Source organism: Dysidea avara, chromosome 11, assembly GCF_963678975.1.
Source record: "Dysidea avara chromosome 11, odDysAvar1.4, whole genome shotgun sequence".
Classification (NCBI taxonomy): Eukaryota; Metazoa; Porifera; class Demospongiae; order Dictyoceratida; family Dysideidae; genus Dysidea; species Dysidea avara.
This window is the reverse complement of record NC_089282.1, coordinates 1,061,468-1,078,725: the sequence shown is the minus strand read 5'-3', so window position 1 is coordinate 1,078,725 and position 17,258 is coordinate 1,061,468. Positions and strand designations below refer to the sequence as shown.

At 38.3% G+C, this 17,258-nt stretch overlaps 1 protein-coding gene across 1 annotated transcript in view; it reads left to right on the top strand.

Annotated features, from left to right (window-relative positions):
- LOC136237874 (uncharacterized) overlaps window positions 1-17,258 on the top strand; it is a 121,451-nt gene that overhangs the window by 58,071 nt on the left and 46,122 nt on the right. The window contains exons 5-7 of the mRNA XM_066028119.1: window positions 5,910-6,239; window positions 6,290-6,625; window positions 9,285-9,410. Of these exons, the coding sequence (XP_065884191.1) occupies window positions 5,910-6,239; window positions 6,290-6,625; window positions 9,285-9,410 (792 nt within the window). The remainder of the gene's footprint in view (window positions 1-5,909; window positions 6,240-6,289; window positions 6,626-9,284; window positions 9,411-17,258) is intronic.

Here is a 17,258-nt window from a genome sequence, read left to right as displayed (position 1 = left end):
ATACGTATGTGTGTAATATTTTGGGGAAGCACCCTCGTGCAGGCCTAGTCTTTTGGTGCCACCCCTTCCTATTTGGATGAATTAGATAATAAGTAAACACATGTGGTCAAGTCATCAGCACGAACGGGCGCAACGATTATGTTTGTGCCTTCGTTCACAGGCGAATCGATCCCCGGTTAGTTTATGTCTCTAGGCCTCGTAGTTTTCTCAAACATTAATTATTAATTGTTTATTTAATTATTTATGACGTAATTTTAACTGCGTTTCGTATTATCAAGAGTTAATAATAAGAGAGGAGAGTGTCTAACGCTGTATAGGCCTGTAATATATGATCTAAACAAAAACAGCCAAGCTGTAAAAAAAGGTGCGGCCCCCAAAAAGGCCATGGTGAAAAAAGATGTGAAATCCAAGGTGGCGGCCAAGAAATGGCTGTGATGGTAGGTTAATGGTTACATTTTAATAACAACAATTCAGTTGAATTTGGTGCCAAGACCAAGCGGCACAAAATTCACCTGAATTGTCGTTATTAAAATGTAACCATTAACCTACCATCACAGCCATTTCTTGGCCGCCACCTTGGATTTCACATCTTTTTTCACCATGGCCTTTTTGGGGGCCGCACCTTTTTTTACAGCTTGGCTGTTTTTGTTTAGATATCACTTCTTTTTGTATTTGTATACTGCAAAGCCGGCCTATGGCTGGCTTTGGGGCTTTTTTAACCCATGTGTTTTTTTCTTTACTACAGGAAGAAGAAAAGAACTTAAAGAAGAATTTTAGTACTTCAATTATTTTTGATTTTATTAGTAATTATACAAATTATATACATATATTTATTACATACCCATTATTCCCCACAGGATATTTTTTTGCAGCTGATCTCTCTACTGGGTGACTTGAAATGTAGCTGAACTATATACAGGGTGGTTTCTTTGTAGCTGAACTCTCTACAAGGTAACCTCTTCTAGCTGGTCTCTCTACAGGGTATTTTGTTTCTAGCTGAACTCTCTACAGGTGATTTGTTTGCAGCTAAACTCTCTACATGGTGGTGTCTTTGTAGCCGAACTCTCTACATGATGGTTTCTTTGTAGCTGAACTCTCTATAAGGTGACTTCGTCTAGCTGAACTCTCTACAGGGTGATTTTTTTGTAGCTGAACTATCTGCAGGGTGATTTGTTTGCAGCTGAACTCTCTACATGATGGTTTCTTTGTAGCTGAACTCTCTACAAGGTGACTTCGTCCAGCTGATCTCTCTACGGGGTGATTTGTTTCTAGCTGAACTCTCTACAGGTGATTTGTTTGCAGCTAAACTCTCTACATGGTGGTTTCTTTGTAGCTGAACTCCCTACATTATGGTTTCTTTGTAGCTGAACTCTCTACAAGGTAACTTCTTCTCTACAGGGTGATTTGTTGTAGTTGAATTCTCTACAAGGTGGTTTGTATGAGGCTGAACTCTCTACATGGCGGTTTCTTTGTAGCTGAACTCTCTACAGAGTGATTTCTTTGCAGCTGAACTCTCTACATGATGGTTTCTTTGTAACTGAACACTCTACAAGGTGACTTCTTCTAGCTGATCTTTCTACAGGGTGAATTGTTGTAGCTGAACTATCTACAAGGTAACTTCTTCTAGCTGATCTCTATACAGGGTGATTTGTTTGTAGTTGAATTCTGTACAGGTGGTTCCTTTGTAGCTGAACTCTGTACATGATGGTTTCTTTGTAACTGAACTCTCTACAAGGTAACTTCTTCTAGCTGATCTTTCTACTGGGTGATTTGTTTGCAGCTGAACTCTCTACATGGTGGTTTCTTTGTTGCTGAACTCTCTACAAGGTGAATTCTTCTACCTGATCTCTCTACAGGGTAATTTGTTTGTAACTGAACTCTGTACAAGTACGTTGTTGTCGGTGATCTCACTGCAGGTTGATTTGTTTGTAGCTGAACTCGCTAAAGGGTGATTTTGCTTGTAGCTGAACTCCTTGCATTGTATCTAGTTTCTAGCTGATCTCTCTACAGGGTGATTTGTTTGTAGCTGATCTCTCTACAAGTTGATTTGTGTGTAGCTGATCTCTCTGCAGGTTGATTTGTTTTAGCTGAACTTTCTACAGGGTGATTTGTTTGTAGCTGAGCTCCTTACATTGTGTCTAGTTTCTAGCTGATTTCTCTACAGGGTGATTTGTTTGTAGCTGATCTCTCTACAAGTTGATTTGTGTGTAGCTGATCTCTCTGCAGGTTGAATTGTTTGTGGCCGATCTCTCTACAGGTAATCTGTTTGTAGCTGAACTCTCTATAAGGTGATTTGTTTGTAGCTGATCTCTCTGCAGGTTGATTTGTTTTAGCTGAACTCTCTACAGGGTGATTGCTTGTAGCTGAACTCCTTACATTGTGTCTAGTTTCTAGCTGATGTCTCTACAGGGTGATTTTTTGTAGCTGAACTCTCTACAGGGTGATTTGTTTCTAGCTTATCTCTCTACAGGTAGATTTGTGTTGATTTGTTCATTGCTGATTGCTCTAAAGGTTGATTTGTTGCAGCTGAACACCCTGCAAAGTGTTTTGTTTGTAGCTGATCACTCTAAAGGGTAATTTGTTTGTAGCTGAACTCTCTCCACAGTGACTTGTGTGTAGCTGAATTCTGTGTAACTGAATTCTCTAGAGAGTGACTTAATTGTAGCTGAATTCTCTACACAGTGCATGACTTGTTTATAGCTGAACTTTCTTCAGTGTGACTTGTAATGTTCTGAATCTCTATAGTGATATATTTGCTTAACTCTCCACATGGTGACTGTCTTCTTGCTGAACTGTCTATAAGATTAACTGTTTGCAGCTGAACTCCCTCAGAATAACTTGTGATGTAATAAAATTCTATAATGGAATAAATAAATTAGCCGAATGCTCTATTAGGGTGACTGTTCTATTAGAGTATCTCGATCTCGCATTTGCTACACGGAGTTGGCTTTCGAATCATAACTCAGTGGTTTGTAACCCGATTCTTCTGTACTACTGCAAGGACTTTCTATGAAGATTATTCCAGCTATACACCGATTTTCAGCTCATTGCTGTAAGCGGTTTGCCTAGTAGGCGTGAAAACTAATAATTTTTTATTCATAAAAATCGATCGCGTAATTGTGACACAGGTTGGGTTTTGTCTCATATCTCCGTGGTCTTTATCTCGATTCCTTTCAAACCACCAAAAGGCACTCCTACGATGGTTACTCCATCTACATAGCGATTTTCTACTGATTCCATGAAGCGGTTTACCCTGTAGGCGTGACAACAAATCGATCTTGTTTTACGCGAATAATCGGTCATAACTCCTGAACCATTCATCGGATTTGTACCAAATTTGATGCTAGGATTCGCCGTTGGACTCCCTTTCTGTGTGCCAAATTTCAAGGCGATCGGAGTACGCGTTTGCTTGTTATAGCAATTTTTGCAAGTGTGCGAAAAGACGAAGAAGAAGAATAAGAAGAAAAAAAAAACGAAGAAAAAAAATGAAACTTTGGCAGCTCGTATCTCGGAAATGACTTGAGCGATTTCCTTCAAATTTGGAATGTAGACTCCCTTAGCTGGCGGGCAACTGTGTAGCAAATTTGGTTCCAATCAGATAAGTGATCACCGAGATACAAAGGTGTGAAAATGACGTTTTCGTTCTTCCTGTCAATATACTCACGGGTGTGGCGCGCCGGCTTCTTGGGCCGCACGACACACTACCGTGTGTCTTGATTGTGCAGAAGTTAAACGGCTTCCTTTCCGTGTAACGTATAGGGTTCTAGTATTTGTTCGTTTCCTTACCGCAATTAGTTTAGCTGCACCATGATGAATTCTCGAGAATATTCGAAGGCTGAACTAAAGACTGAGCTGTATGCACAAGGAACAGTGCTCCTTCAATTCAAGAATGCTCAAAGGTAGGGTAACATGGCGACGCAGTGAAAATTCGAAGCGATACTCCGCCTTTGGTTCAGTGTTTATTGGTTTCTCAGACGCTCTCCCCCAGAATTATCTTCGAGGTTAACAGCCACACCTCTTTACGCAACAGAGCGATGCTCTTCATGGTGAACTTGAACATCGAGTTGAACGCACGCCCTTGTGTCTGGGATAGCCTTTGTGGTTAAATGCGAAAATACACTAGCCAGTCTGTACGTTACACGGAAAAGAAGCCATTTAACTTCTGCGCAATCATCTGTTACAGGACTATACGGCGTTAGACACTCTTCTCTCTTATTATTAACTCTTGGTATTATTCTTAGTACTTGGTTGTATAATTAGCACTTTACAGTGACCAGCATTGAAGGTCTGACAACATGTGCTGCAGCCTTAGGATTACCTAACCTAATTTCAGGGACTTAGACCTAATGACTTGACTTACTGACTGACTGATAAGGTGTAACAGAAAAGGGGCCAAAGTAAGGAAAAAATTCCCTCCAACCCCAGGATGCGAACTGCAGGTAGTACTGTTTAAGTAGAGATCCCTCAAAAATGACGTGCTGCCTAAAATGCCACCTACAAAAATCATTCTAGAGACATCTTGCGCCACGAAAATCACCTCTGCGGAATAATATTAGTCCATCTATTATGAAATACAGCATTAAAAACAAGAAAACACTTACTAATGACTGGATATAGATTTTTTTAAATCACCAAAACTTGAAATTTGGTCTTCCTCACTCACTCACTTACAGTCTGACCACAGTTGCAAGCATAGAGGCCAAACGAAGCAGCTCACAGCCACCATTTTATGCCACAATAACAAACTCACCAGTGGGATGTGCCTTTTGGGGTTCCAACGAGTGTAGGCCCTCTGCGCCTTGTTGTTTCTTTTGTCTTCAATCAAGCTGCTTGTCTTCTTCATCCAACAAAACCATATCCAGGCGTTAATTTTCCATATCAACACTTTCTTTCAGCAGCGTATTTAGATGCCTCAGAATTATTTAGGAGCTGGATTTTAGAAGTGCTTTGCTACTGTAAGAGGTATACTAGCTAGATATCTGCAACTTCACGATTGGGATCCCATTCACGATAGGTTCGTGACCACACCCATCAAATAAAGATCTAGGTGGACTAATAGCAATAGAGTACGGAAACCACACCTCTTAACAATCTAGCTATTTACTTAACAGTAAACAAGATGACCTCACTCCTTATTGGTTCATGGTTGACTCGAGATACTCTAATAGAACAGTCACTCTAATACAACAGTCATGTATGATATTCTAATAGAACAGTCACAAATTACACTTTAACTAGCTGTGCTACAACAAAAAACTAAACTAGTTTTTTTTAAATTGTTAATCTATGCAATAAAAAAGATAAATGATAATATTACAACATAACTCGGTGGGCAAGTCCCTACTTTGGCACATTAGCTATAATTTTGTTCAATGCCAAAGTAGGGACTTTCCCATCAAGCTATGCTGTAATACCATCGTTCATCTCTTGTTTCACTACTTTTTATTGCATAGATTCCTTTAAATTAAAATACTAATTTAATTATTCTTTTTGTGCAATATTAGGTGCAACATGGTCAGTACAAGAGCTATAAACAAGAACCCCAGAGCTGCATATGTGCACATAGAATGTTTTCATTATTTGCACTAATGCACCTGTTAGTTTATAATATTGACTGCACTGCTGCTCTATAACTTGACAATTAAATTTAATTACTTTACAAAATGTACCATAGCCGGAAATTTTTGAGGGACGAAACTTTCACGAATTTCACGAGTGATGATAGCTTTGTGAAAATATAATTGTGAAATGTTTCAGTTTATACACATAGCTATTACCCGCTTTCTAGACTTTTGTGAATTTAAAACGTGAAAATCGTATTTTGCACAGTTTCGCGAAAGTTTGAAAATTTCCCACTATACAGTATATCTTGCATACTTACCTATCTTTTTACTCATTGCTTTTCTCAGTTGTCAACATGTCATTTGTTACCTTCATTGATGATCCATTTCCAATACCAGAGAATATAAGAGTTGAAATAGATTGTGGGCAAGTGATTGATCAGGCAGTTATGGATGGAGGGGGGATTGCCAATGTGACTTGGTATAAGAATGGCAGGCCAATAACTAATGATTCTGGGGAAACTAATGTTGTAGTAGCTGCAGATAACAGGTCTATGATAATTACTGATACGTTTAGAGGTTCCCTAGCTCAAGTTGGAACAGAAGGATTTTATGATTGTGAAGTCTGTGTTGTTGGCAGAAGTTGTTTTAAAGTAACACGCTGTACAGATATATGTGGTAAGTACAATTTAAAAATGTGCTTCAGTTTTATATATTTGTTTTGGTAGTTCCACCTAATTTGGAAAGTGATAGTGGAACAGTGACACCAACTGGTCCAGAACGTTCAATAGTGTGTGGACAAGATGTTGTGCTTGATTCACTTCAATTTAACATCTTTCAGATATCATGTCCACTATTTAATGGAACTAGCGTATTGTGTAATAGATCACAAATTGATGGTGTTAGGGTATTCAAAGATGGTGTGGAAGATCCCCTATCTCCTACTGAATCGTATCGAATTGGTCCTGCTCCTGCTCCAACTGAAGATATTTGTGGAACATATACATTCGTATTTGAAAGTGGCTGTGGTAGAGACGTTGCAGTGAGCAGGGTAACTTGTCCAGGTCAGTGTTTATGTGGGAAATGATTGTAAGTGTGATAAGCACAGCAACAATGTATGCTATTATGTGTACTGCAAACTACTGACTACCTGCAGGGTACACAGATATTTTGAAAACGGTTTCCACTGCAGCTAAGCGACTGTTATATTAGAGTATTGCCTGATTGTTTTGTTAGAGTATATCGATATTTTTTTTACCTTTGGTAAATGAAGATCAAGAAACTGCATTGTATATTTGTTGTATGTTCACACAAAAATTGCTGTTAGACCTTGAAAATTTTTACTACACTAATTATGTTGATCATTGTGAAATTGCAAAATAATTATGTAGAAACCTTTATTGGTCGTATAAATTCCTCTGCACTCAGCTGTGTTTGATACATGAACTATCGTAGTATACAACATCAGAAAAGCCTTCAAGTAGGAGTAGAAACATATATCTGCCCTCATATTGAAAAATCAACTGTCTTGGCACATTACCAAAATATCACCAGCATGAGATGGTTACACTACTGGCTAACAATTTTTACTATATGTCTCAAGCTTGTCAATTCTGCGTTCTGGAATTGGCATTCTGTGGGCATACTAGAGCCCACAAAATCACTATAGTGGCTTTGGAGTTGCACTATAGTGGCTTTGGAGTTGCACTATAGTGACCAGAGACTCCATTGTTGTTGTCTACTTGACAGCGTTATGCAATTATGTGTATTATGGAGTAGCATGTATACTTGGCCTGGAACCTGCTTCTTCCATTATGAACTCTATCTTATGCCCATTTTGCCACCCCTTTGTAAGTACTCATGATAAAGCACCATTCTTAGAGGTGTACTGATATGGGGTTTTGGCATTTACCAATATCTGATATTGATATCGCCAAAAGAAGCCAATAACTGATAGTTTGCACTACACAGAATTTTAAGCAAATCAACGTGTATTCACCTACCTTTTGGTAGCATGTGTATCTGTTCACTGCTGTATACTATGCCTGTGGTAGTAGTGGTTTGGCTTCTATTACACAATCCAGATGATTAGGCAGCCACAAACATTTTAATGTATCCTCCTATGAAGTTTTTAAAAAACTGATTGCTTTGCATTATAAAGGCTTGTGAAGGCTGCTACAGCAAGTTTCCTTGGTTATCCTGGAACTCTTTTATTTTATTTATTCTTAAAGTACTTTGCGTTGGCGAGATCAAAGCGAAAAGAGTGCTTTATTTTCCGTAACACATTCAAGTGTGCTATATTTTCCATTTGCGTCACAATGAAGTACAGTTATGGAAAATAAAGAACAGTTATGCATTGATTGGAAAATAAATACGAAAAACAAGATCACATGTGTAACATTTCTAATTGCCAAAAATAGCCAAAAAGATACTATTTGCTTGTAGTACTACCACAATTGTACTACACAGACACTTACCGATTGTCTGATGGCTGAAAACTGACACGGTTCAAATTCACGAAATGAATGCCCCAAGCAAGACGACAAGACAGCACTCTAAACCAGTTAAACACTATGCTTGTACAATATGGAAATAAAAGTACTCGGGCATGGTCTTGAGCCTAATATAGCACTCGGCTTCACCTCGTGCTATATTAGTCTCTCGCCCATGCCCTCGTCCTTTTATTTCCATATTGTGCGTGCGGTGGTGCTTTAACTGGTATTAAAGGTACTATAACTGGTTCATTTGTAAAGACTATGATAAACTTTTCAACAATAAATCTGTGTGTATTTGTATGGCTTCTTGTAGCATAACACTTGCTGTAGAGTGAACAATAAGCCACTGGTAGTAAACAGCCTCACAGATAAAGTAGAAAACGAATGTATAATCTGTTTATGAACTAACTATTGCTACTATACTATATGATAAACATTGGTAGTGTATCGGTCTTTCTGTACCAATACTGATAGGAGTAAGATCTCGCAATATTTTAGCCAATCCAATAATCGGCAAACCTCTATACCCATCTGAAATGACAGAAGCTACTCTTTTGAAGAACATAAGTGACTCCATCTTCAGTAGATACTAAAGTTGATGAGTCATTTGCACTCAAAACACCCTTTTAAACTTAGTTCAGTATGTAGCAGTCCAGCTATATCAGTAGCTGTGTTTTTTGCTGTGTTGATGATTTACCATAGAAAACAACCGTAAATGCCACTAAATTTCTGCAGTTTGCAAGCAATTGCACTTAACTACCATCCATTACAGGTATATCTCAGAAACACTATACTTTTCATCTACCATTTCATAAAGAGATCTATTAGTAGAGCGGCTAAGTGAAAAAATCATTCACTTTTTGATAAAAGCACCAAACTTGGTACAGCATTTGCTTAATTCATACTATTTTTCATATTAGATACGGTGCCATTAAACTTACCAATCATATCATGCTCAAAAAGGTAAAATCAATAGGAAATGTATTCGAGGAAGTCATAAAAGTGCTCTGAGCTGGCTCTATAGCACATGTACTGATACAAAAATAGCCAAGCTGTGAAAAAACTGGTGCAGCCATAGTCTGCATTGTTAAAATTTATTAGCATTAACTTCATTGTAGCCATTTCTTGGCCGCCACCTTTGATTTCACAACTTTTTCACCCAGGCTTTTTATTTTTAAGGCCACACTGAAGAAATTTTTTTTTTAAGGCCACGCTTTTTATTTTTAAGGCTCTACTGAATCGTACCGAGCTGGTCCTGCTACTCCTCAAACTGAAGATATTTGTGGAACATATACATTCGTACTGGAAAGTGGCTGTGGTAGAGACGTTGCAGTGAGCAGGGTAACTTGTCCAGGTCAGTGTTTATGTGGGAAATGATTGTAAGTGTGATGAACACAACAACAATGTATACTATTAAATGCAGTGGAAACTACTGATGGTACACAGATATTTTGAAAAGGGGTTTCCACTATAGCTAAGTGACTGTTATATTAGAGTATTTCCTGACTGCTTTATTAGAGTATGTCGATCTATTTTACCTTTGGTATAAAAAAAAAGAAACTGCATTGTATATTTGTGTGTTCACACAAAAATTGCTGTTAGACCATGAAAAATTTTACTATCAAGACACACGATAGTGTGTCGTGCGGCCCAAGAAGCCGGCGCGCCACACCGTGAGTATATTAACAGGAAGAAAGAAAGCGCAATTTTCACACTAATGTAGCTCTGTGATCCCTTATCCGATTGGAACCAAATTTGCTACAGACATGCCGGCCAGTTATGGGAGTCTACATACCAAATTTGAAGAAAATCGGTCCAGCCATTTCCAAGATACGAGCGAACAAAATTTCGTTTTAATTTCTTCGTTTTTTTCTTCTTCTACTTCTTCATTTCGCACACTTCGCAAAAGCCACCATAAAACATGAATGCGTGCTCCAATCGGGCTGAAATTTGGCACACTTGAAGGGCTCATTAAGGCGGATCTCAGTACCAACTTTGGTAGGAATCCGATGAACATTCACGGAGTTATGACCGATTATGTGCGTAAAATAAGGTCAAAGGTCTGTCACGCCTACAGGGTAAACCACTTGGAGGAATGAGTTGAAAATTGATATGTAGATGGAGTAACCATCGTAGGAGTGCCTTTTTGTGGTTTGAAGAGATCGAGATAAAGACCATGGAGATATGACACAAAACCCAACCTGTGTCACAATTATGCAATCGATTTTTATGAATAAAAAAACTATTAGTTTTCAAGCCTACCAGGCAAACCGTTTAGAGCAATGAGCTGAAAATCAGTGTGTAGCTGGAATAATCATCATAGAAAGTCCTTGCGGTAGTACAGAAGAATCGGATTACAAACCACTGAACTCTCTTACTTTCAGCTATTAATGACTGGGCTTTTTGCCTTGAAAGACGAAACTCAGTTCACTGTGTTTTATTGGATTTAGCTAAGGCATTTGACTCGGTTCCTCATTGCCACCTGTTACTTAAGCTTGAATGTCTCGGCATACATGGAAATCTACTCTCTTGGTTTGGTTCGTTCCTTACCAATCGCTATCAAAGAGTTGTTATTAATGGCTGTTTCTCAGAATGTCTTCCTGTTCGTTCAGGTGTCCCACAAGGCTCTGTTCTTGGACCGTTGTTATTTTTACTCTACATTGATGAAATCCATCACGTTATTTCCAACAGTACTGTTAAGTTATTTGCTGATGACATTGCTTTATACAAGCAAATTGTTTCAACTCATGATGAAACTTTACTTCAAGAAGACTTGACCAAAGTTTATCAATGGTCACAGTTATGGCAACTGAAATTAAATCCACAAAAATGTGAAAGTATTTGTATATCTTATAAGCGATCGCCACCAATGTGCAAGTACCATCTTAATGACCAGCCTATTCCATCTAAATCAGTAGTTTGTTACTTGGGGATGTACATCAATTCTCATCTTAAATGGAGTGATCATGTCAAACATATAACAGCTAAAGCCTCCCGTTCACTCAACTATTTAAGACACACTTTTTTTGCAAGTCCATCTACTGTTAAATCTGCTGCCTACAATTGCCTTGTTAGACCATTACTAGAATATGCCTCACCTGTATGGTATTTACATACTGCCAGAGACATTGATAGACTAGAAGCAATTCAGAGACGAGCTGCACGCTGGGTGTGTGGTAGCAGATGGAATCCTCATTCACATAACTGGTCCAAATCTTCTACATCTTGTTTGCAGGACCTAAGATGGCCTGCGCTCCATACTCGTCAGTCCTATTTTACTATCACTCAAGTACACGATATTTTACATGACAGAGTTTCTATCCCATTCAACTCACATTTCAAGTTTTCAAGCACCAATACTATATCCCATTCACTTTCACTTACCACATCATCATCTACCATTAACACATACCGTTTTTCTTTTTTTATAAATTCTCCATTTCTTTGGAACTCAGTACCTGTAGAAATTTTACAAATTTCCAAAGCAATTCCTTTTCGGATGGCACTTCGTCGATTTCTGCTCAGCTAACCTGATTTTGTAATTTTCTCTTTGTTTTCTTTTTGTATAGGTATGTAGTTGTCGTGTGTCATGTTTTTGCTGTATGTTTTATTTTGTACTTGTAACTGTATGTATGTATGTATGTCTTTGTAAGGGGAGCATGTTTGCAGGCTTTGCCTTTTGTGTGACCCTTGTCTTTTGACAAAAATCGATAATCTAATCTAATCTAATCTAAGCCAACTACGTGTTGCAAATGCGAGATCGGGATACTCTAATAGAACAGTCACCCTAATAGAGCATTCGGCTACGTTTATAACTTACTCCATCAAAGAATTATATTACATTGCAAGTTATTCTGTAGGGAATTCAGCTACAACCAGTTAATCTGATAGACAATTCAGCTACAGGCAAGTCACCCTGTAGAGAGTTCACCTAGAAACAAATCACCCTGTAGAGAGATCAGCTAGAAGAAGTCACCTTGTAGAGAGTTCAGTTACAAAGAAACTATGCACTATGTAGAGAGTTCAGCTGTAAACAAATCACCCTGTAGAGAAATCAGCTAGAAGAAGTCACCTTGTAGAGAGTTCAGCTACAAAGAAACCATCATGTAGAGAGTTCAGCTGAAAAAAATCACCCTGGAGAGAGTTCAGCTACGAAAAGATCACCCTGTAGAGAGTTCAGCTAGAAGAATTCACCCTATAGAGAGTTCAGCTGCAAATAAATCACCTTGTAGAGAATTCAACTACAAACAAACCGCCCTGTAGAAAGATCAGCTAGAAGAAGTTACCTTGTAGAGAGTTCAGTTACAAATAAACCATCATGTGAGAGTTTAGCTGCAAAGAAATCACCCTGTAGAGCGTTTAAATCACCCTGCAGAGAGTTCGGCTGCAAACAGTTCACCCTGTAGAGAGATCAGCTAGAAGAGGTTACCTTGTAGAGCATTCAGCTACAAAGAAACCATCATGTAGAGAGGTCAGCTGCAAACAAATCACTCTGTAGAGAGATCATCTACAAAAAGATCACCCTGTAGAGAGTTCAGCTAGAAGAAGTCACCTTGTAGAGAGTTCAGCTACAAAGAAACCACCATGTAGAGAGTTCAGCTGCAAACAAATCATCCTGTAGAGAAATCAGCTACAAACAAATTGCTGTGTAGAAAGATCAGCTAGAAGAAGTTATCTTATAGAGAGTTCAACTACAAAGAAACTATCATGTAGAGAGATCAGCTACAAACAATTCACCCTGTAGAGAGTTCAGCAAGAAGAAGTCACCTTGTAGAGAGTTCAGCTACAAAGAATCCATCATGTAGAGAGTTCAGCTGCAAACAAATCACCCTGTAGAGAGTTTCAGCTACGAAAAGATCACTCTGTAGAGAGTTCAGCTAGAAGAAGTCACCTTGTAGAGAGCTCAGCTACAAAGAAACCACCATGTAGAGAGTTCAGCTGCAAACAAATCATCCTGTAGAGAAATCAGCTACAAACAAATTGCTGTGTAGAAAGATCAGCTAGAAAAAGTTACCTTGTAGAGAGTTCAACTACAAAGAAACTATCATGTAGAGAGATCAGCTACAAACAATTCACCCTGTAGAGAGTTCAGCAAGAAGAAGTCACCTTGTAGAGAGTTCAGCTACAAAGAATCCATCATGTAGAGAGTTCAGCTGCAAACAAATCACCCTGTAGAGAGTTTCAGCTACGAAAAGATCACTCTGTAGAGAGTTCAGCTAGAAGAAGTCACCTTGTAGAGAGAGCAGATACAAGAAATCACCATGTAGAGAGTTCAGTTGCAACCAAATTACCTTGTGGAAAATTCAGCTGCAAACAAATCGCCCTGTAGAAAGATCAGCTAGAAGAAGTTACTTTTAGAGAATTCAGCTGCAAAGAAACCATCATGTAGAGAGTTCAGCTACAAACAAGTCACTCTGTATAGAGATCAGCTAGAAGAAGTTACCTTGTAGAGAGTTCAGCTACAAACAATTCATCCTGTACAGAGATCAGTTTGAAGAAGTTCTTTGTAGAGAGTTCAGCTACAAACAAATCACCCTGTAGAAAGATCAGCTAGAAGAAGTCACCTTGTAGAGAGTTCAGTTACAAAGAAACCACCATGTAGAGAGTTCAGCTGCAAACAAATCACCCTGTAGAAAGTTCAGCTATGAACAGATCACCCTGTAGAGAGATCAGCTAGAAACAAGTCACCCTGTAGAGAGTTCAGCTAGAAGAAATTACCTTGTAGAGAGTTTAGCTACAAAGAAACTATGCACTATGTAGAGAGTTCAGCTAGAAGTGGTCACTTGTAGAGAGCTCAGCTACAAACAAATCACTCTGTAGAGAGATCAGCTACAAACAATTCACCCTGTGCAGAGATCAGCTAAAGAAGTTACCTTGCAGAGAGTTCAGCTGCAAAGAAACCATCATGTAGAGAGTTCAACTATAAACAAATCACCTTGTAGAAAGATCAGCTAGAAGAAGTCACCTTGTAGAGGGTTCAGTTACAAAGAAACCACCATGTAGAGAGTTCAGCTACAAACTAGTGACCTTGTAGAGACATCAGCTAGAAGAAGTTACTTTGTAGAGAGCTCAGCTACAAAGAAACCATCATGTAGAGAGTTAAACTACAAACAAGTGACCCTGTAGAGACATCAGCTAGAAGAAGTTACCTTGTAGAGAGTTCAGTTGCAAAGAAACCATCATGTAGAGAGTTCAGCTACAGTACAAACAAATCCTGTAGAAATATCAGCTAGAAGAAGCCACCTTGTAGAGAGTTCAGTTGCAAAGAAACCACTATGTAGAGAGTTCAGCTGCGAAGAAACCATCATGTAGAGAGTTCAGCTACAAACAAATCACCTTGTAGAAATATCAGCTACAAGAAGTCACTTTGTAGAGTGTTCAGTTATAAAGAAACCACCATGTAGAGTGTTCTGTAATAAATATATGTATTATATATATAATTTGTACATTTACTGATAAAATATTTAAAGTATTTAACATCTGCTTCATCTTTTCTTCTTCCTGTGGTAAAGAAAAGAAAATCCCCAAAGCCGGCCTATGGCCGGCTTTGGGGTATACAAACACAAAAAGAAGTGAAATCTAATCAAAAACGTCAAAATTCGCCTGAATTGCCGTTATTAAAATTTTTACCATTAACCTACCATCACAGCCATTTCTTGGCCGCCACCTTGGATTTCACATCTTTTTTCACCATGGCCTTTTTGGGGTCGCACCTTTTTTTACAGCTTAGCTGTTTTTGATTAGATAATAATTATTATGTTGATCATTGTGAAATTGCAAACTAATTATGTAGAAACCTTTATTGGCTATACAAACTCCCCTGCACTCATCAGCTGTGTTTGATACAAGAACTACTGTAGTATACCACATCAAAAGGCCAGATCACCTTTTCAAGTAGGGGTAGAAACATATATTTGGCCTTATTTTGAAAAATCAACTCTCGGCACATTACCAATTCTTAAAACAGTGTGCGAAATATTCAGACATGTGCTGACGGGGACATTATGAAAGTTAAGTGGACATCAAGTGATTTGACCGGACACTTGTTGTTTCTCCTTGGATGTTTGCTTCACACACTAGGCCCACCAGTGTAATATAGAGCTGATTATTACTTGACCACTCACTGACAGATAGTACAGTATTTTATAGGGTAGCTACTAGTGCTGAGTGATAATATCGATAGTTTGATACTCGCGATCTAAAAATCATTATCGCGATATGATAATTACAGCTTACTATCGCAATACTGCTATAAATTTACTAGAAACATTGTTACCAAATTTATTTAACTGTTTTGTATCTATTTAGGCTTGTTTATTCATGAAATGTTTGGTTGCAAGGCTATATAACAAGCTGTGTATATTTATCGTCTGCCCACGCAATTAGTCAATCACTTTGTGAAGGGTTTCGAATTCCACTAAAAAAGCTGCTTGAGAGGCTGGCTTAGCTGTTATATAACTAGGAAAAGTTTGGTTACAAGGCTGTAACAAAAATTGTAGAAATATCGGCTGCCCACGCTATTAATTATCTAATTGATGCACTTTCAAGAAAACCAAGCATATAGTAATCTATGATGGTGTTAATTATGCTTAACATGCACTGAATACTTGAAACTTGACTGAAGATCATTCAAAGTGTAATTATCATGATATTGTCGTATCGTGAATAGTAGTATTTCAATATCTATCGTGATAGTGAATTTTCTATTATTGCTCAGCACTAGTAGCTACTGGTTATATAAAAAAGCTTCATGGAATCAATTCTGGCTTTTGTAGGAAAAGAGTCATATGGGCTTTCAAGGCCTTCTACTTGCTTTGGTATGATATAGCTATGTGGCAAGTTTGCTTATGCTGCCATGGCTTAGAGTATAATGTGAACCTATACCCCTGTAATTGTTAAGAGATGCACTGATACCTAACTTAAAAATAAACTGGTTGTACAGGTGATCATGAATACCACAAGTGAGGTGTCCAAATGACATTTAGAGACCTGGTGTCATATGATATGGTTATTGTCACTACATCAAAGTGATGGATGAGCTGTACTGTTGGGTTGTTTGAGTGATTTGAACGCCTCCATCAGCCATACCAACACTCAATTGTAGCTGTGCTGATAATGAGCCAGCTCCTTGATGTACATCAATAAACTGCCTATTTAATGGTTGGCTGGTTTTCAAGCTCCTCTAGTGTGTTTGCTATTCACTACAGCATGCCAATACTAACCATACACTCTTCAGTCTACCCATTCATGGTGGTAATTACAATCCTTGTTGCCCAAATAACAAGGTTTCGTCACTTCTATGTTGGCTGCGTAATACAGTGGTTTTTTAGCTTCGTGGCCACGTTTGCCTTTCGAGTGGTTCGTGACCTCGTTCATGTCCATAACAAGGTTTGTTGCTGTAATCAGTTGCTTCATCCAGCTGTACCATTTGGCAAAGGAAGTTACTCACATTCTGCTTCTTTTGTGCTGGCTGGTATGTGGCAAGCTGCTTTCTAAATGTTAGCTACCTACTGTAGTTGTTTTAGTAGGGTGAAAACCCTTGCGCTTGTTTGGGACCTTGGTGGGCATTAATTAGTGACCGAGGCACAGCCAAGGTCACTAATTAATGCCACACCTTGGTGCAGCTAGAAATGGGCTTATAACCTAGTTTAAAAGTTTCAAAACATGCCCTAAGGCAATGATTTTGACATGGCACCATATCTCAGATATTTAGTATACCTTACTCAACTTTCACAGAAAAATTGGTGCTTTTATCACAAAGTGAACGATTTCATCAAAATTTATTGCTTAGCTGCTCTACTATAGACAAGTATAAGAAAAATTAGGAATTTTAAATTAGAGTAGAGACAGTATATAGTACTGCAATAAAAAGTACTGAACGCACAGGGATATTCACTTCTTATTGTTTTACAGTATTTGGACGTTATGTACTACTCCGATCCAGCTTGTTTCAGTACTCTTTATTGCAGCACTATACACTGTCCCTACTCTAATTTAAAATTCCTAATTTTTTCTTATATTTGTTTGTGAATTTTTTTTGTAGCTCATGACCACTGAATTGCCTGCTTTTCACAGAACCAGTCACAATACTTTAAAAGAGTTAATCACAGCACTATTATACTAGTTTTTGACTCATACAATAACAACTGATCAGTGGGCGTGGCTCTACATAAGCCTGCAGACAATAATGGACGTAGATTCT